At 39.2% G+C, this 20,065-nt stretch overlaps 2 protein-coding genes across 4 annotated transcripts in view; both read right to left on the minus strand.

Annotated features, from left to right (window-relative positions):
- Positions 1-1,393: 1,393 nt before the first annotated feature.
- On the minus strand, positions 1,394-4,939 carry LOC122830872 (endothelin-2). Its single transcript, XM_044116612.1, has 5 exons — positions 4,808-4,939; positions 3,862-4,018; positions 3,488-3,601; positions 2,279-2,332; positions 1,394-2,169 (listed from the first exon to the last, which is right to left on the minus strand). Exons 1-5 carry the CDS (start codon positions 4,863-4,865, stop codon positions 2,082-2,084), a joined length of 471 nt encoding a protein of 156 aa, XP_043972547.1. The 5' UTR covers positions 4,866-4,939; the 3' UTR covers positions 1,394-2,081.
- A 4,577-nt stretch (positions 4,940-9,516) lies between these two features.
- Positions 9,517-20,065, minus strand: part of LOC122831184 (transcription factor HIVEP3) — a 47,389-nt gene continuing 36,840 nt past the window's right edge. For all 3 annotated transcript variants that reach the window (XM_044117187.1, XM_044117188.1, XM_044117189.1), the window contains 4 exons: positions 14,108-14,283; positions 13,901-14,002; positions 12,542-13,200; positions 9,517-11,062 (listed from right to left, as the gene is read on the minus strand). In XM_044117187.1, coding sequence (XP_043973122.1) covers positions 10,409-11,062; positions 12,542-13,200; positions 13,901-14,002; positions 14,108-14,283 — 1,591 coding nt within the window. In that variant the 3' untranslated portion in view covers positions 9,517-10,408. The remainder of the gene's footprint in view (positions 11,063-12,541; positions 13,201-13,900; positions 14,003-14,107; positions 14,284-20,065) is intronic.

Here is a 20,065-nt window from a genome sequence, read left to right on the forward strand (position 1 = left end):
TTTTATTATCTTACTTTACAAATCAAACATTGACTGCTGCACAATATAACTCTCAGCCATGTCTGGCATTATATATTGGAGTATTTATGTATTTACATAAGGACGGGTTGTCCTATATTTTTATGCAAGGATAAACATAGGGAAGTAAATCATCAAATGAAAACTACTGTATATTTTCACTTTTTTGTAGGCTAATGAAATTTGTTTCATGCTCTGAAACATGAGTGACAAAAAAACAACCAAACAAAAACAGACTTCATCTAAATGAGGATAAAAAGTGTTTTCCAATTACACTCTACTACAATTCCTAGCTAAAAAGAAGCAACCGTGTCAATATCCTTGGAACCCAAATAATCCAGTTGTAGCTTCATGTGAACAACATTTCAGAAACATAGAAAAATCCTGCACTGACTGATGTGATTGTCTATTTAAATCATTGGTGTTATGCAAGCCCCCAGGCAGTGTCAGCTGAAGCAGCTGAAGCATTAGACAGCTTCCACCTGTTCCTGTAACTTTAAATGGCTTTTCTGTGTCTCTGCTGTGCCAGCACCATGGACAGAGTTTGGCTCCTTTGGCGAAACGCGGTGCTCGTGTTTAGTCACTTTGGATAATAATTTACTTTTTCAGATATTCATATCTACTTCAACCTCATAACCCATTTTACAACACAATCACTTCTTCTGATAGTGTTATCAATATGACTGAGCAAAAAAGAAAAGAAAAGAAATCCACAACAAACAACGTGAACCAACCAGTTACCATAGAAGGACTTCCCTCAACGCCGTCGACTCAGGATGATGAACCGGTGATGCCGAGCATTGTCATGGCCGCTTCAAGCATTGCTAAGCACAGTCTGCGTGAGAACACTCTAATTGTTTTCTGCATTGAAAGCAGCCAGCCTGTGGCTTTGTTCAGGCCTGTCAGGGAAGTATGGCTGCAGGGGGTCTCTACAAAGAAGAGCCCAAGTATGTAAAGAATGACCTGAAATGCAGTCAAGCAAAGGCAACCTACTTCTTAAAAATAGATGCACTTTAACAGTCAGCAGCCGTTGTTTGTCTTTGCGGCCTGATTAGTCAAAAAAAAAATCAAACAAAAAAAAAAAACGTCTCAGTTCATGACGGCTGTTTTTGTTTTGTTTGAGCCTCGCTTGCATATTCAGGTGCACTCGCACTGTGTGCAGTGGCAAGCAATCAAAGAAAAACGCAGGGTGACAGGGTATTTCTGTGCTTCCCTGACTTATAAATCGAAGCATTCTTTCCACAGATCCCTGTGATAACACGGCCCTTGCCGCTTCTGAATAGCAGGTAAACTCATTACTGATGTGAAGCGGTAAATTCCTGAGCCATTCACGCATGCTAGGTCGCCTTTTGAACCCAGAAAAGTGTTTGCTTGACACACAATTGAATCACACATGTTCCTCTAATAGGATTTTGTGTTCCTTTGAATTTCTCCTCTCATGAGTTACTTTATTTACTTTGGCATAGAAAACAAAATTGTAGTTTTTTTTGTGTGTGTCTAACCTTGTTTTTATTGATCTTTTAATGATGCTTTACAGATATAAGTTTAATTTACCAAAACAAACAATCAATTCCCTTAAGCAACCAGTCATATGATAAAGGCTAATTCATAACTGACATATTATATTCAATAAATCAATCAGTTTATTCATCCGATATAATATATTTTATGAGTATAATCTTAAAATTATATAAAAATAAATTGTTTATATTGTAGTAAAAACAAATAAAACTCGCATGTCCCATATTTCCGTGCTTGTATTTGCACTTGCGTTCTCTTTCTTTGGGCCTGTGACTCAGTGGCTTCAGCCTCATCCAGAGTTAAAAACAACCCGGTTGCATCTCCACCTCTCCTGATTCTCCACTTCTGTTTCCAACGCGTACCTGTAGACCTCGGGCATGTACTTTCAGCTTTCGATTTGCAGGAACAAACAGAATAACACGTGGCCTTCCCTGATCGAACACATCCCTCGGCGACCTCTCTGCTGGAGGAGTGGAATTTGTTCAGGTGCTCGTCTTCTGCCCCTTCTTTCTTTCTCTCTTTCCTTCTTGCTTCCCCGTTCATCACACGTTCTCACTCTTAGCTTGGGACGACTGCTGTCCGCCTGCGTGCCCTGTGTCTACTTCCCGCTTCGAGTTATTGGCTGCCGTTCTGAAAGAGAGGAGAGGTCAGAGAGTCAAACAGTGATCAGTCCAGGAAAAAAAAAAAAGAAAAAAGATGTCACTTCTTCATTTTTTTATTGATAGTTTCTCAATCTCACCTCAAGATGTGGAGCATGTCAAGTTGAGGCTTCTTCACAGGCTGGATCTCATTACTGCAGACAAGGAAACAGGAATGTCAGCCAAACACAAACTGCAATCCTCCCGTCTTTACAGGTCATCCAGTCAAAACAGCATCATTTTTGAGGTTTAAAATATCAACGTATCACAATTCATCTACACATGAAACAGTGCATAGCATAGTCTATCACACACATTGAACTTTTTGCATGTTGTGTGGCCAAGCTGGCATCACTCAAGCAGATACAAGAAGCAGTCAAGAAGTCCCTATTGACTCTGAAGGAGCTGCAGAAATCCACGGCTCAGGTGGAAGAATCTGTTGCCCGGACGACGACTTGCTCCAGATTCCAAAAATCTTTCCTTCACAGGAGAAGATGATCTGCTCAGATGAGACCAGATTAAACGTTTAGGTTTACAGTGACAATATTATGTTTGTGGAACGAAAACTAGCACTGCACCTCGCTCTGAGCGCTCTCACCATGATGAAAGTGAGGCAGCATCATTATATAGAGATTCTTGTCTTCAGTCAAGACAGAGGGAAGCTGGTCAGAGCCGATTTGACGATTGATGGAGGTAAATACAAAGGTAGCTTGGAAGAAAACCTGGAAAAGGCTTGAAACTCAGCCAGGGGAATCGCTTTGCAGCAAGAAAATGATATCTTCATTTTCAGCAACTCATGGATGCCTGCTACCCTATAAGGCTTTGATAAACATGTTGCATCATTTTATACCTTGTGCCTGTCTATCACGTAAGATCCCAATAAAGCACACTGAAGTTTGTGGCTGCAACGTGAAAAGAAAATCGGTAAATGTTTAAATGATGGAAAAACCTTTTCAAGGCCCTGCATGACTCTGCTCGCCGTCTCCTTGGTTTCAAGGTGCATACAGTACATACAGTACAGTCATTTCTGGGGAATGTGACTAAAGGTTTCAGAGCCTCCCACACACGTGCTTCCTCAGGGCAAATCCTAATCAACCTTTTGCAGACTTTGCATCTGCACCCAGTCCTTCAGGCCTAAGCAGGGCTGTTCTGATGCTCACACCTGTAGACATGTAGAACGTGTGAGGAACTTTTGGCTAAATATAGAACAAGCTTCTGTTTGCACCCTACCACTCCCTGTCCTCCTTTCTGCTAACTACGTGTGCAGTCTGTTTCCTTGTAGCTGATGAATGCGTGGAGACCCGACTCACCGGAAATGGCAGAAATCGGTGCAGGTCTTGTCGTTGAGCTGGGCACAGGTGCAGCGCCCGGCGGACCTTTTGCGCCGCAGCAAGCCTCCGCCTAGGCCATAAACTGTTGTCTTACTGCGGATTGAAAGACAACCTCAGTCACATAAACATTCTGCAGACTTTGTTCTCTGTTGCTTTGCAGCTGCCTTGTTTAATGGTATGGCAATAATGATAGGAGGGTCAATCAGAGGTTTCTAGGCTCAGAGCTGGAAGCACTGGACTGTTTTGGTATTTAATCCAAGTAGTTCAGGCATTGTTGTGAGTCTTTGGAAGTCTAGATTAAAAAACAAAACAAAACCCTGCTGTATCTATTGAATGTGTCCTCTGTAGCCCACCTGGGTGTGTTGACCCAGATGATATCCAGGTGACAGAAGTAGTGGCACTCAGTGTCCAGCAGCTCACTGCAGGAACAGCGCTTGGTCCTGACCCGGTGAGTCCGCACGCTGTCGACGGCTTCTGGTTCTGCCTGTTTCATAACTGGGAGACCCAAACCTGAAGATTTCAGATGAAACCAGAGGGGCTGAGCAAACACAACTAAAAGAAAATTCACGTTTCACTATAGGGTGGTTTTATTACATTTTATTTTGAGTTATTTTACCATAAGAGTTTAGTGGATGAGACAATTGGAATCTTTCTTTTTTATTATTATTATTTTTCACAAAATTACTTAAATTAGAGCTTTTTTTCTTTCTTTCTCTAAATATTGCAGTGAACCATTTTATGAAAAAGAATATTAACATTTCTGCTACTGTTCAATTTTAAAAATGCATTGGGGACTGAAAAAAAATGTAAAGAATTTTTTTATGAACAATTTCATAAACGTGGAAATGAGTTGAAGCTGAACATGTCAACCTTTAAAATCAAAATCCTGTTAAGGTGTTATTTTGGTTTTTGGTTCTGTGTTATTCTTGTTTTTGGTTATTTAAGATGTTATTGTTATTTCAAAGTCATATTTTGAGACAACATTTCTCGTGTTTTGATCTATAACGATTTTACTGTTGAAGGTGTGGTGGGGAGAGGATGAGTTTGCAAAAATGCTGCATCATATCGCAATATCTTGCGAGTGCTTTAAAGTTTGATTGTTGCTTTGTAGTGCTAATGTTAGAATACCAAAAATACATGTTTTGATTTTTTTTTTTCCCCAATTAAACTTGCTCTTAAAAAATTTGTGGCTTAGGAAAAATGTTTTTTGGAAAATCGAAAGAGCAGCTGCAAATGAACATCAACACATCTATTTTCTGAATGAATGTAAAATGGAAGAAGAAGAAGAAGAAAACTTACCGTCTTGAACCGAGGCCCAAAGAGTGACCAGAAGGAGAAGACTGCTGTGAGTAGGCATGGCTGATGCGGTGTGGATGAGCCTCTGCGGAGAGAAACTACTATCTGCTCGCTTGTTGCTGCTGCTGCTGCTGCTGATCTGCTTGTTTCACTGCTCCTGTCTGAACTTTATACCTCTCCTCCTCTGTGATGTTACGACACAAGCTCCCCGCCCCCTCCTCCTATGGCGGCCACATTCGACCCCTGGGCGTTCAATCCTGCAACACATTCCAGGAATGTCTGCGGCTTTGAAGCCTCTGAGTGGCACAGATAAATATCAGCTGTCCAGTGACGTTTACGACTGTAGGTGGATTGAGGAATTATCTTGGCAGGGGAATAATGGGGAAATTAGCATGAGATTACTGTACAGTGATGATATGATCTGAAAACCCCGTGGAGGCATCGTGGCCAATGGAAGCACATGGAGGAAGAGATTAGAGGAAAGAAGCAGGATGTTCTGTAACAGAAAAACATCAAATTAGGAATTCTTTTTTTCTCATATTACACAAATATATATATAGATATATATATAAACAATTAAAATATATGTGGTTGTTTCAGGTGCGATTTACACATATCTTATCTTATTAAGGTTTGTTCATTATATATTTATATATTGCTTCTGCAGTTATTATATTTTATTTAAGTGCTTTTTAGGCATAATTTAGATAAATGTTAATTTTTTAAACAACATCAACTTGACATTGCTCACTGGGGAATATTACACAAGCTACAGCAATAATACCCCTAACAAATGTTTAACTATTTTCTAAATCATTAAAAACTGATTTTGTGATGATTTAACATCTAAATAAAATGCTTCACAAAGGTGTTGTCACTCTTTTCTCTTTTTTTCTGTTTCAGATTATTGGACTTTTAATTGAAGATAACCTCAAGAAATGTGAATAAGTGTTTCCAAATTCCAACAATTGATTTTTGCCTTTAAAACCATTTTTGCCCAGTCTTATTGTTAAATCATTAACACTGACTTCGAAGCAAGATAGGCATGCAGTGCTTTAGATGTGTTTCTTTTTTTTAATCTTTTTTTTTAATACAATTTACTTTATTAATTTTTTCATCCACCCAGAGTATTTTTGATTGGCTGGGAATGTCCTGATTGTTCCTTGTTTATTTGTGAATAATAACTCTCATTGTGATTTGTTTGAGTTTCAATTCCCTTTTTGAAGTTTTTTTTAAAGTCTTTCAGCCTAGTTTATGTTGTCAGGTTGTACAGGTCTGCTAGCAGGAAGAAGTGGATGTGGCAAGGGAATTTGAATTCAGTTTTACAACAAATGTAAATCGACAGAGACAGGTTGAGTTTCCATTAATAAATAAAATCATTAAAAAATTACTCACAAATATCTTTCACTGATTGATGAAGAAAAATCTATTTGATGATTTGAGACGTAACAACAAAAGTAGAAGAAATCTGTAAGTGGCGTTGCATAAAGATCCCTTCAGGAATCTTAAACCCCGGTGAGATCTAATGATGGCACTTTAAACATATCAGTAATCCTGACTACATTTTTATTTCTACCTTTTCCTCTTCATTAAAATAAGATTTTTTTATCTGAACAAATTTACAACAAAAAGCTTTTTTTATTATTATTGTTAATGTCAGTGTTTTTCCTGATTGAGTTATTGCCTATAGTGTAAAATAAAATTATATTTTACCTCTTCCCAGGAAATAATTGAGATGATGTGACTTATTATTAAAGATGTCATTGATCAGTCTACTAACTGATCAATGACAGTGACCTGCTTATAGCAATAAAAAAGATTAATGTGTCTAAAATGGAAATATTATGACTTCACGGGCACCAATTTGCTCATCAATTTGAAACAGAAAAATGAAGACGAGGTAATGTCTGTTAATTAGGAAAGTCCAAATCTCAACATAACAGGTGATTTAACTACATTTACCTAGGTGACATATAAGATGACTAATCCAAGCGGGGATCAGGGATCCTGGTCATATCTCACCCACATGACCTGCTGAGACAGTTCAGCCATGACACATTCAGGCTGATAGGCAAATGCCAGCCCTCACACACGGAAACACAGGGAATAAATGTACAGATGTGACGTGCAGATACATCCACAATGATGCGCTAATCTTTTCCCAAAGGATTAGCGCACTGGTTTTTCTGAGGAGAATGGGTGAAGAGTTGAACTTGTAACTCGTAGCAGAGTTAATTTCTTTTCTGTGAAGAGGAGAGAAAATGTTTAATGAAACCTTTTAGCAAAGCCAACGAGAGACGTCGTCGTATTAGTTGCTCAGGAGAGAAACAGTTCAGAGGAGAACCACAAGTATAATCTGTAGAAATGATGTAGTTAATGGCACCAGTAGCTCTTCCAATGGCAATGTCCAGGTAAGAGACGATGCCAAACAGAAAAACAAGGCCAAAAGTATCAGTCATAGAAGAGGAGAACGCTAGCAGCGTTTTCCACGTCGAAATACAGAAACACTTCAGAGGAAAAAGCTGCAAATACAAAGTGACCAGTGAAGCTGTTGGTTACTATGGGAGAATCTGAGCAAACACTGATGGAGAGACATGACTGACCAAAGAATGAGAGTTGTTTATTTCTGTGTTAGGTGCTGCCATTTGATCTGTGACGTGAAATGGAAAATATTACTTCATCAAAATTCTGTAACTAAGTGGAAACAATTTAGCTTTGTTATATATTTCTCAGTGCATTTGAAATGACAATTAAATGACTCTTTGCTTGTTAACCCTAACCCTAACCCTCCTATGTAATCCTAAAATCTGATTAACCCTCCCTGCCCCCACACACACATACACACACCATGATCCTTATTCTTGTTTATCAAATACTAAAATGCTTGTTTGGTATTTTTAAATGAATTATAAAAAGGATTAAAAATAACCATTTGTAGCTGCATTGGTAGCTGCTAAAACATACTGAAGTGTTATAGATAGATAGATAGATAGATAGATAGATAGATAGATAGATAGATAGATAGATAGATAGATAGATAGATAGATAGATAGATAGATAGATAGATAGATAGATAGATAGATAGATAGATAGATAGATAGATAGATAGATAGATAGATAGATAGATAGATAGATAGATAGATAGATAGATAGATAGATAGATAGATAGATAGATAGATAGATAGAATTGCCAATAAAAACAACTAATTATGACTTAGATAATATAACTGTACATTTATACAGGATTTGATCAACAAAATTTTAAATATTACCATTGCACTCTTAATTTGAGCCACACTAGAAAGGATCCGTAAAGGGTTAAAATATTGAGTTGTTGTTATCTAAGCTGCTTTATAACCCAGTAATAAACAGTTGTAAAACATCTATCAGTGAGTTTTAATAACCTGCTGCAGACCTACAATTTGACTTACCCTTTTAATTTATCTCTTACTACTGAAATAATTCACTATAATTTCCTGTAAATGGCTTTTAGATCCTTTAAATTGTTATTAATAATGACTTAGTAACTATTTATTGATCATTTATAAGGGGGATCTTATTCTAATGGGGTAACAAGGCTTTCATTGATAAATATTATCAACCTCTCATTCACTCACCTTCACGGCTGTGTGATCTTTGCACTGTAGTTTGGTTTGGATGATCTGATCTAATGTGTATCCACAATAAAAACCTGAACTTTGTTGGAACTTATTGACAGAGGAATCCAACAGCTGACCCACTTGGCCCGGAAACTCTCTGGATTTTATAACAGGTTACTTAACCTGGTGTGGGCTCTGATTTGATAAGCTGGTGTTTGGTAATGTATACGTCACCTGTTTATCTCAGAACTGAAATTAACGTAATTGGAGAACAATGTGGCTCAGGTGAGTCTGTAATAATGCCTGTTTGCATATGTGAAGTACTAGAAATAGATCTGATATTAGTGATATCGGGTGTATATACTTTACAGACTGATCCTCATATCTGTAAACCTGGAAAAAGTGAAGCAATTAGAAGAAATTAGATTTTAACATCCCTTACATCTATCGGTTAGGAAAGAGTTACAAGGCCATTTCCGAACCTTTCGGAATGAACCACAGTGCAATCCTTTTAAACAAAAGGAGAGAACATGAAGTACGTTGAATCTGCCCAGGACAGGTCGATACCAAAGAAACTCCAGAAGCACAATGACGACTCATCTGTTAAATCAAAGGAATCTGCAGTTAAACCAGGAGATGAACACGTTTTCCACACATGATCAGGTTGGTGTGGGTAGCCTTTTTTTCTTCTCTTATCTTATTAAATCACTGTTTGAAAACTGCTTTTTTACATTTACTCGAGTTATCTTTTGTCTGACAACAGAATCTGATTACACTGTATAAACTGAAACATTGGGGTTTGGCAAAGAAACATGCAAAGTGGTAAATCTTTTTTCCACAGCACTCCATCCTTACAAATTCTGTTCTTAAAATCCCCGTGGATTATTAAGTCTAGTCATCTAACAAACCGCAATCAAGTTAGTGAAACAAATTACTACATTGTGCACAGATTGTCTGATCCTTTATTGTGTTTTTGTTTACAACTTTTAAAGTGAAGTTTGCAGCAAAAATGATCAGAGATGTTTGAAATATTTTGTCCAATCTTCTTTTTGTATTTAAACACTTGTGTTTCAAAGTTAATAAAAAAGGCACAATCTCATTGAAGCCCAGTGCATTATTTTTTTTCTTTTATTGTTTTTTTTTCTTTTTTAGCAACTACAAATGTTGCTGTGAAATCTGCAGGGCACTTGATCCTCTGGTACCAGCCAAATTCATTCATATCTCATCTTTACCACCAGTTCAAGTTATAAGAACATGATTAAGAAGTCAAACAGATGTAACAAAAAAGTTTTTTTTTTTCCCCAACCCCAATAATAAAAATAAAAAGGATCAATGTCATCAAATAAAAATAAATAAGGAGCATTCTCCCTTGTACAGACACATAATCTGAAGCATTCAGTAATAAAAATAAAACGTCAGTGCATTTCTTTTGACACGTGTCAGCCGCTCCTTAGGTTTTCCCATGATTTGACTAGTTACCTTGGTGATAAAGCAATGGCCCTTAAGACAAAAACACCAAATATTAACCCTCCATGACAACATAAAAAAATAATAAAACTGAATTCACAGCCTTCTCTTTGTGTACGTTTACATTTAAAATAACAGAAAAATGGACAGAAAAGGCACAAGAAACTACAATTTGAGTAATACTGAACAACCTTTTTTTTAACATAATAATGAAATATTTTGGTCATTTACAAATTTATTATTCATAATTCTGTTCACGCATATTCAAATAGATATTGAGATTAGCAGTATCTAATTAGATACAGAATATATATATTTGTATATATTTATAGAGATTTACAGGAACAATGTTTTCACACAGAAAAAGTGCATTTTTATAACAAACCTGAATATTGCCGAAGACCAAACATTTAAGTTAACAATAGTATTGAAATATATATATAAACAAAAAAAAAAAAAAAAAAAAAAAAAAAACAAGACTAGTGTAGCAACCAATAAACCAAAATTGGATGCGAGATGCATCAAGGTGTCGACACTGTTAAGTGCTCTGTTCTGTTGTGGCCGAGTCTTCTTGACCGTCTCCCTCCACCGCATCGCCGCTTGACGCCGGATCGTCCCGCTCTGGTGCGATTCCTATGGCACGATAACCTACTGGGGCTACTATTCCGAGGCTAGACGCTCCAGTTTGACTGTCTCTAGCGCCACCTTCCCTGGTCTCTGTGGCAGACCCGTGGGGGCGGACGGAGCTGTGTGAGCTGCCATATTGCTTTGAGTCTGTGGTCTCCAACTTGAGTTTGGAAAAAGTAAGTTCTGTGCTAAGAGCGTGGTGGCTGGCTCCTGCTGCCTGGTGCTCCGACCCGGCGTCTCCAGGAGTCCTAAGCCCTTGAGTCCTGGGGGTCCCGCCCCAGTATGATTCAAATCGGGACAGCGATGGCCCCTCCAGCGGGGGAGACGTTGGAGATGAGGGAGTAGTCGGGTGGGACCTCGGTCTGGCCTGTACCATTTGGATCCCACCGATGGGTATCATCAGGCAGGGGACCTTAGCTTGCTGGGAGTGCATGGGCAGATGGCTGAAGATGTTGTCTGTTGCTTGGAGGCCGGGATAAGCCTCGCAGGTGGAGAGACGGAAAGCCGGTGGGAACAAACTCGCTTCTGACAATGTTGGCCTTTCTCCTGCAGCGCCACTTTTCTCCTGCAGGGGGAGCAAACACTTTAATTTTGAAAACCAACTCCGACAGAACATAAAGCACCCCAAAGAGAGAAAAAGAAAGAGAATCAGAGATTGATATTCCCCTGAATAAAAATCTAAGTCTAAATATCAGATTATTTTACAACGATGCTCTCTGTTTGTGAATCCTCTTAATTCAGACCAATGAATCAACAAAAAACGGCTACTAAACTTGAGGTATTAATCTATCTTAAAAAAACTTCTATAAATCATAAACTTTTCCACATTTTCTAATGCTACAGCCACAAATGCCAGGATATTTTCTTTAAATTTTTATGACGTACCCACACAACAGCAGTAGAGAGAAAACAGTAGATGGATTTTCAAAGTTCTATCACTGAAAATGTGGCAAAACTCTTTTACAGCAAGCTCAATCACAATACCTGTGACAGATAACCTTGAGACAGATTTTCAATTTGAACAATATTTGCTGGGCCCTTATGATTCTTAAACAAGCTTTTATCTGAACCAATCGACTGTAGCTAGGGTTAAATGTTTGGGGTTGTTGTTGGAAATCTCAACTCTTTGACAGATTCTAACAGGTCTCTTTTCCAGGATCGCTCTGCTTTTAGCTCCGTCCATCTTCTTGTCCAATCTGAGCAGATTCACTGTGCCAGCTGAAAAAAAGACACCGCCACACCAGGATTCTGCCATCACCATGCTTCACTGTGTGTTTGGCATATTCAGGATGATGTGTAGTGTTTTACACCACATTCTCTTACTCATCAGTAAATGTTGGGCTTTTATGACCAGAAGACCTTGATCTATGTTTAGTATGATGACTAACCTCCACTCTTCACTTAAAGAATGTGGTGGATCCGGGTGTGTAGTTTAGTTTTCTTCCACTTTATTTTATCAGGGTGGCCAAAAAGTCTAATTTTGTTCTCAGCTGACCAGAGCACAATATTCCCGCAGGTTTGTTGAGGCAAAGCTTCAAGTAATACTCCTTAACGCTTTTTTTATCTTTCGTTGTTAGTTGTATCCTGTCCTGGTGTTTCTCTATTACCTAAAGGTCAAATTTAGCTGATCTATTAAAAGATTCTCCCAACTGAGTTGTGAATCACCGTAGCTCCTCCACAGCTACCCTTGCTCTCTTGGCTGCTTATTTCCTTACCTTTGCCAAGTTTGCGCTACTTTATATTCAAATGAAATGAAAAACCAACTACTGAATAGGAGCTTTATACATTTTGCTACCTGCAAAGACTCAATCTTTCATTTATTTTGGAAGACAGCACACAATATGCCATGTGCTCCTGGTCAGATGAAAGAACTTGGTGGAAAATTTGTGAAAAGGCAGTTTTAAAAAAACATTATTTTTAATATATTTTCAAGAGCACTTTGAATACAAATAGGAAAATCTGGCTCTTTAGAGTCAAAACCAACATATGTAATTTTTTTGTTCAGTACTGCATGTAGAGTAAATTCAAATAAAAAAGCACTTACTGGTTTAACATAACCTCCCTTCGTGCCTGGGCTCTCCCAGGGCAGGTATCCATGGGTTCTGTGCAGCGCCCCCAGTGGTGATGGAGAGGTTGGAACTTGAGATGGCCGGTAGCAGCTGGGTGAAATGGGACGAAGAGGAGAATGTGCTCTGACTGGAGACGGCCTCCTCTCAGGGGAGGGCGAGATGTGTCTGCCAGGCGAGGATAACTCGGTCCTCGGGGAAAGGCTGCGGATCGGCGAGGACAGCTCCAGGCGGGGGGAGAGGCTGCGGCTGGGGGAGCAGCTCTCGCTGCTGGGGGAGAAGGCCCTTGGAGAGCCCTTCCAACCTTGCCTCGAGAACAGCGCCCTCCTCCTGCCCGGAGAGGCCGCCCGTCTACTGGGCCAGACTCCCCTCGGGGCGGGCTCCGGACCGGGGCCGGGCTCTGGATCGGGGGTGCACTGCTGCGAGCGCTTTGCACAGCTGGAGCGCCCTCCCATCGATGGATGAGTGTCTGATGAACAGGAGGACGGTGGGTCTTCATGGGATGTAGACTCTTCCTCCTCCTCATCCTCCTCGTCCTCTTCATCATCATCGTTGTCATCCTCATTGTCAGAATCCTCCACATCGGAGAACTGATGCTCCCCCTGCTCCTCTGAGCCGAGAACGCGGTCGTCACTGCCTGATGTTTGAGCAGATAGAGAAAAACACAAGAAACTTTTAATCTTTTCCTCTCGCGTTCATACAAACGTTAAAATGCCTATTCAGAAAATCGTGACATCGACTCAAAAAGCCTTTACAGAACAACCTTGCACAAAAAAAAAATAAAAAATCAGACGGGCGATGATGGCTTAGTTCACCTTCCGCCAAACAAACCTCTGTTATAAATAGACTAAGAATAAAAAGGCTGGAATTCAACTGAATAGCTCTTTTCAAAACCTATTTCTGCAGCTTTGTGAATGGAGAAGTCGGTACGTCCTTGGCCGAGCTCAGCCTGGACCGTCAGCGAGAGGGAGGCGCAGAAGACAAAGCCAAGGAGGAGACTGAGGTGCTCGACTCGAAGCCAGATGGAAACAAGTCGGCTCTGTTCAGCTGCACTCCGGCGACACATTCTTGAAGACAAGGTGTAGCAGACAGACTCCTGCAACTACTGCACTGGAAGAATGGGACTGGCTCCTTATTCCTCTTTTATTTATCTCACACTTCTCCCTATCCCTTATGCAACATCAAGGGGCCAGAGAATAGAACATGCTGTTGCATAAGCTGTCAGGGTCGAGCAGCTTCTATTCTTCACATGCAGGAGTTCACGTAGCTGTGCACAGGCGGTTCTGCGGAGTGGAAGAGGAAACATGAAAGATGTCTTCCCGTCCCCACTGAAGTACCTGTTTCCTCACTCTCTGGCTCGTCCAGAGACGTCTCAGACACTCCCACTGCCTGGGATTTTTTCCCATGAGCCTTTGACTTCATGTGTTTGGTAAGGTTTCCTGGAAGAGAGCGAGAAAATATTTTTAACAGCCGCGCTAAAATACGCTCTCCTGGAGAAAACCCAAGCCACACAATTCACGTTGGTTATTTACGTCTTAGCTTACCTTTGGTTTTGAAGGCAAAGTTGCAGTGTTTACAGATGTAAGGGCGGACATCGGTGTGCGTTCTGATATGCTTTTTCAGCATGCTGGGCTTCTTGCAACGAATGCCACACTCTCCACATATGTACTTTCCCCGACCGCGACCTCGCACATAGACGTACTCCTCATTGGACCTGTAGCTAGGGTAACCAGAGGAGAAACAAAAGATTCAGATTTATAAAAAGAAGAAAGAAAATTGCTTTCAAGAAAACATTTGAGTTACAAAAATGAAAAAAAATTGGTTCCAAAGTTCCTGCTTTCCTCATGCAAAATGCTGGCAAAAAAACTCAAAACAACGATGTCAACAAAATTCTTATTCCTGGACAAAATTATGATTCTTTGACCAATTCTGGCTTGGCTTCAGGGCTCAAAGGGCACATGAAGCCAAATGTTCTCTGGTAGAGAAAACGTGTTGGCAGCCGTGGCTTTCCGACTCTCGGTGTATCGTGAAACGCTCTGCCTGCTGCGCTCAGATCAGACAGGTGTCTCTGTGCAGAGAGCAGCTGAGACACTAGTCCTTATATTTTATGATGTTCAAAGCAAAGTTCATTAAATGGAACAACATTTTTTTCTCATGTTTGCCCTCACAAAATTTACCTGGAGGCACCAAGAAAGTCAGCTTGCAACATGAAATTTTTACAGGCTTAACTGCTAAAGTGAAATAGACTTTAAACTAGACTTTTGTATATACTGCATAAAACAATTCACAGACAATAAATCACAATACACTTTTCCTTTGAATAACAAAAATAATCTATTTTTGTTACCAGAATAATGAGAGAGATATTCTTTAGAAAACTTTCTTTTTCTATAATTTGTGCGGATGAACCAAACTTAAGGAGGTCCATAATTGTCTGATATCTTGGTCACCTTGGTAACACAAGGTGATTAAGGAGTTGCCTTAAAATACATCCAGAGGCGTGTCTCAGAAAAACAGAAAAATGAATTAAATCAGAACAAAGCTTTAAAATCATTATTTAAGATTTTCTTCACTTAGAAATGAATATTAAAATAATGTTCACGTATTTAGCAAACAGAAACAGTTTTGATGCGCCAAGCTGAGCTGACACAGGAAAGATTTAGCTCGATTTGATGTCAGACAGTGAGAAATGAAGGCTGGGAGCTTTCTTCTATTGTTTATGTGTGTGATAAAGCTGAGCATGTCTTATGTGACCCATCATAAGAGCGTAATGACAGCTTTGCTCGAACAGAGGCGTTAACCCCATGTTGAAATGGCATATTAAGGTTGCCCTGTAGAAGCTCCTGTTGGGACTAAATATCTGTCCATGTGAAGAACATTGAAGATCATCATCATGAGAGAGTCAAGTTTGACACAAACACAATATTAATGTACACCTGGTAATGCAAGGCAAGGTCATTCATAGCACTAATTTTCCAACTTTATTTTAGTATTATATTTCAACTAATGCTTAATCTTAAATGACTCAGGTGGCTATAAAAATCTGGATCATCTTTTGGAGTATGGATGATGGAACATGACCAAACATGGATCCTTAAATAACCCTGTTTCATTGACCGTCTTATGTCGGGCAGAGAGGACATGTCTTAGCCAAACACATTCAGACCCGTGAGTCAGGGACCCAGATGTGTCGGGTTAATGGACGCCCAACACAGAACGATATCAAACACTTAAACCCCCAGTTAAAGCATGCCAGGTTAAGAATGAAAATCAGACTGAATGTAAAAATAAAAACATTTTAAAAGTTTGGACGATTTTCAACTTAGGCCATACATGGCCTAAAGATGAAGGATGAACAGATAATATAACATTTCTTTAATCTTTTTCTTTGTAAAGTTACTATGTCCAATAGCACAGGATAAATTGTTTATGTTTGCGGACATTTCATGAATCTAAGCTCAAAAGTCACTCTGGGCCAGTTTTAGTCTTATGTCTACAAAATTGTTGCAAGCAATTGTATATTTCTCTAAAAGAAAATTCTTTATATTGTGATTATTTCACTATGATGTTATCAGTATTAAAAACCCAGAGAAATTCTAACATAAACTTTAAAACATGGAATCAAGTGAGACAGTTCTAATGCTTCATCACTGTGAATGACCCTGATGAAAAAAAAAATTTAAAATAAAGATCACAGCAGCTAAAACAACAATGACGGATGTGGTAGCTCACATTCACACAGCATACACACACACACACGCACACACACTGGAAAGACAGAAACAAGGCTTTCTTTATGGAGGTGGGTTGGGGAAGCCCCACCAAATGCCCAGCAGCACCGACTCCCTTGGTCTCACCCTCCGCTACACTCCGGGATCGCAAAGAATACCAGCTATTCTGCTCCAAATCGGCCCGTCCTGCCAACAACAGCAGCAGCTAAAGAGAGGGAAGGGAAACCTGGCTTCAGCCAACCACCTAAAATAGACACTGCATATAAAAATCAAGCAACACATTTAGGCCTAGTCTATAAAAAAAAATGTTTATGCACAATTTTGATGTTTACCAAAAGACTATTTGAGGACACAGCAGACCACAGACCTGTTATATCTGAACAGATTGTAGTCTATGAAAAACTCCTTCTCCCGTCTCGCTGCATAAGAAGAGATGCACAATTCATTCTAGGCCGTAAACACCCAGTGGGTACCAACTGTGTTTAATTACGGGATCTCTACCACATCTACAAAACTCCCCGTTGTTCAACAGAACTAGCTGGAGCAGACCATAACAAACTGCTGCAACACGGCAAAACACTTTCAGCAGCGGCATTGAGCTGGATTCATTCAGGAGCTGGCTGCTGCTTAAACAGAACAAACTGCTTAATAAACGGTTAAAAATATTTGCAGGAGAAAACATGGCAAACGTTGTACTCCGTCGACTGAAACTTAAATCTTCCGCCCTTCTTCTGATAGATTTAACTGACAGTCTGGTTTTGTAACAACACGATTACTTAAGGAATAGACAAACTTTTAATCTATAAGATTTTAAGAAATCTTAGTTGCATCATCGATTTGTGTGTTTAGTCAAAACATTCATGTTTCTTGAACTATTTAAATTTTTTTGTGTTATCCCTATGAATTGTAATTTGATTTTATGTGATAGACAAACACATATTAGCACATAATTGTGTGGTAAAAGAAAAATTTAAAACGATTTGCAGTGTTTTTCAGCCCAGGCCAGAAAGACACACTGTACTGCAAGTTTTAGACATTTTCCTGCTTCAGCACAGCTGCTTTAAATTGATGGCTGATTAGCAGATTTTTGCTGAACTGCAATCATCTGAATTATGTCCGTTAAATCAGAGACGCATCCTAAACGTGCAGGGTAGTTTCCCTTACAGACGAGGGTTGGAAAACACTGAATTATTGCATGTATTTAAATTCAACCTGTTTTACTCTGATTCCCAAAACCAAAATTCAGTGCAACAAAATATCCACCTTCCAGCAGTTCAAAGTTAATACCCAGCTGAGAAGGAGCAAGAACACTTTTGAGATACGGTAATTATTTCAGAAAAATATGCAGAGAAGTTAAAGGGGTATAAATACTTTTTCTAACCCCACATGTTATAATGAATAGTAAACAACAGGTCAAACCTATATTTGCCTTTTGTCCTGGCAGCTATGGCTGCTGTCGCTAAAAACATATTTTCAAGTAGAAGGTCTAAACTACTTGAGCTTTTCTTTCTGACAGACATCTCTGAAGGTGTAGGACTAAATCTGACGAGCCACTGTGACAAAAAAACCCAAAAAAAAAACATGGTTAAAAGATGAATAATTATGCTGTCACACATTGCACATAGGAAGGAATTCAAAGTGTCAACAACTTTAGAGAGAAATAAATAACTGGTCCTAACAGAGTAAGAAAACAAAACATTCTGCTCTGTTCATAGCTTTAGCTTCTGAGCTTTTTTTTCAGCATGTACTGCATGAAAGTGAAGAAGGACATCATGTATCTATACACATGAACGAGACAACTTGGAGCAGGCTGGGAAAGAAATGTATGATACAGGCAGCATGAGCAGAGAGTGGGCGCAATGTGGACAGACAACAGGAGGAGGGAGGAAAACAGTGGGGTCTTTATGGCAGAAGATGCACTTCCCTAGTGTGTGTAACGTGTGGCTGGAAATCATAAAGAGTGTGAATTAGTGCCTTATCTCCTGTTAAGCAGACACCTGCTTCACTCTCAAGCTGTTCTGCACATGAACACAAAACAAAAGCCTTACTGTCTGTCCACACCTCTCAAAATCCAGTCAGAATTGTTTCTTGAATATCTCATTTCATACCAATATAAATTATTACCAGAAAATAAAACAATATGGGAATGATTTAAATCTGTCTACCGCTTGAGTAGACATGAGGACACATCTTCCTGTATTATATCCCTCTTCCTTTGCTTTAGTACGACTGTATCTCTATGAAATCAGGGGGAAATCTTCCAGCTTTAAAACACAGGGACAATGAGTACCAAATTAAGGACCAGTTTGCACGCTCATTCTTAGAAGGGCATACCCCACTGTTCCTGGGATTACTTAAGTGTTGTATGAAAGCCTATGAAAGGTTAGAAAATTCTAAACTGTAAGCACTGTTTTTATTTTTGGAGATGGCAACGCAGCAAAAAACGCAGTTTGCTTGGCACCGTAGGATGGCAAGGGTGGTTTAATTTCATAGACTGCCTCATAATGATCACACCTTTTTCCCATGTGGTTTCCATACAACCCACTTCTTGTGCTCTTCTGACTCAGGACGGCACACACTGTAGATAATTACACATTCAGAAGCAAAAAAAAAAATAAGGACCCAAAGAGTGATGGTGCAGAACAAGCGATGACAAGCTACAGAGGCTGACGGGTTTACATTCACTCATCATTGTGTTTAATGGCATTTAAAAATTGTTCCTTTTCCAGATTGGAAGGAGGGTACAACACTTAAGTTCATTGATTTATAAAAATAACAAGTTGGTGTTTAAATTGTGTCTGAATATTTGACCAACCCTACTATCAGAAATGACACTTAAAAAAAAAGGATTCCAGCATCGGCCATTAAATGTTAACGTTGGTCTTCTCTATCTACTACAAAGCCAGTTTTGATGGTCATCTGGATGGAGCATCAGGTTTCAATCAAATAACCGTTGATGAATTTAGAAGTAGGTTTTCATTATTACAATAATTTTGTGTGACACAGCTGTACGATCGGCAGCAAAGCAGACCCTCAGCATGATGTCATCACTACCATACTTGCTGATGTCGATTTTAGACTTAGAGCTTCACCTTGAAAACTCCACGCGACTGTGGCCAAACAGTAAAATCTTTGTATCACATGACCTTAAAACGTGTTTTTCCACTGAGCATCTGGCTTGTCCATGTGGGCAGCTGCAAAATAAAAGGCATTGATTTTGGAGCAGGGGCTTCATTCTGAGTCTGCACTCTCTTCACTGCAAGCATTGAGAGTTGTCTTTCAGCAGTATACTGATCATGGCAAGCTCGAGCCTGAGAGGTTCCAAGACTTTTTTTCTTCAACATTTTCACCAATTTACTTTTCTCTATGTTTAGACGAGTTGTTTGAAGCCTGGACACAGGTGGGAGTTATAAAAGAAAATGTTAACAATAAAACTGACTTTGGGATGAGTACTGAGTAAAGTAGGCTGGCTTGTGTCACAATCAATTCACAAGTACATTTCATAACCAGTTACATAAAATTGAGTTCAATCCAATTTCAACTCATATGCACAGTTAAGCCCAAAATCATACCACCGGCATAGTGACATTTAAATACTTTTCTATCAACCAAATAGATTGTTTCAGATGGGAGAGCCATGAATCTATGGAACCAAAAACTTGTTTTATTTATTCTAATAGAAATTACATATCAAAAAACACACATGCCCTTTTTAGTAGTCAAAAAATATTTACTGGCATTCTAGCAATCAAACTTTTAATTTATAATTGC

Source organism: Gambusia affinis, linkage group LG05 (assembly GCF_019740435.1).
Source record: "Gambusia affinis linkage group LG05, SWU_Gaff_1.0, whole genome shotgun sequence".
In the NCBI taxonomy this organism is placed as follows: domain Eukaryota; kingdom Metazoa; phylum Chordata; class Actinopteri; order Cyprinodontiformes; family Poeciliidae; genus Gambusia; species Gambusia affinis.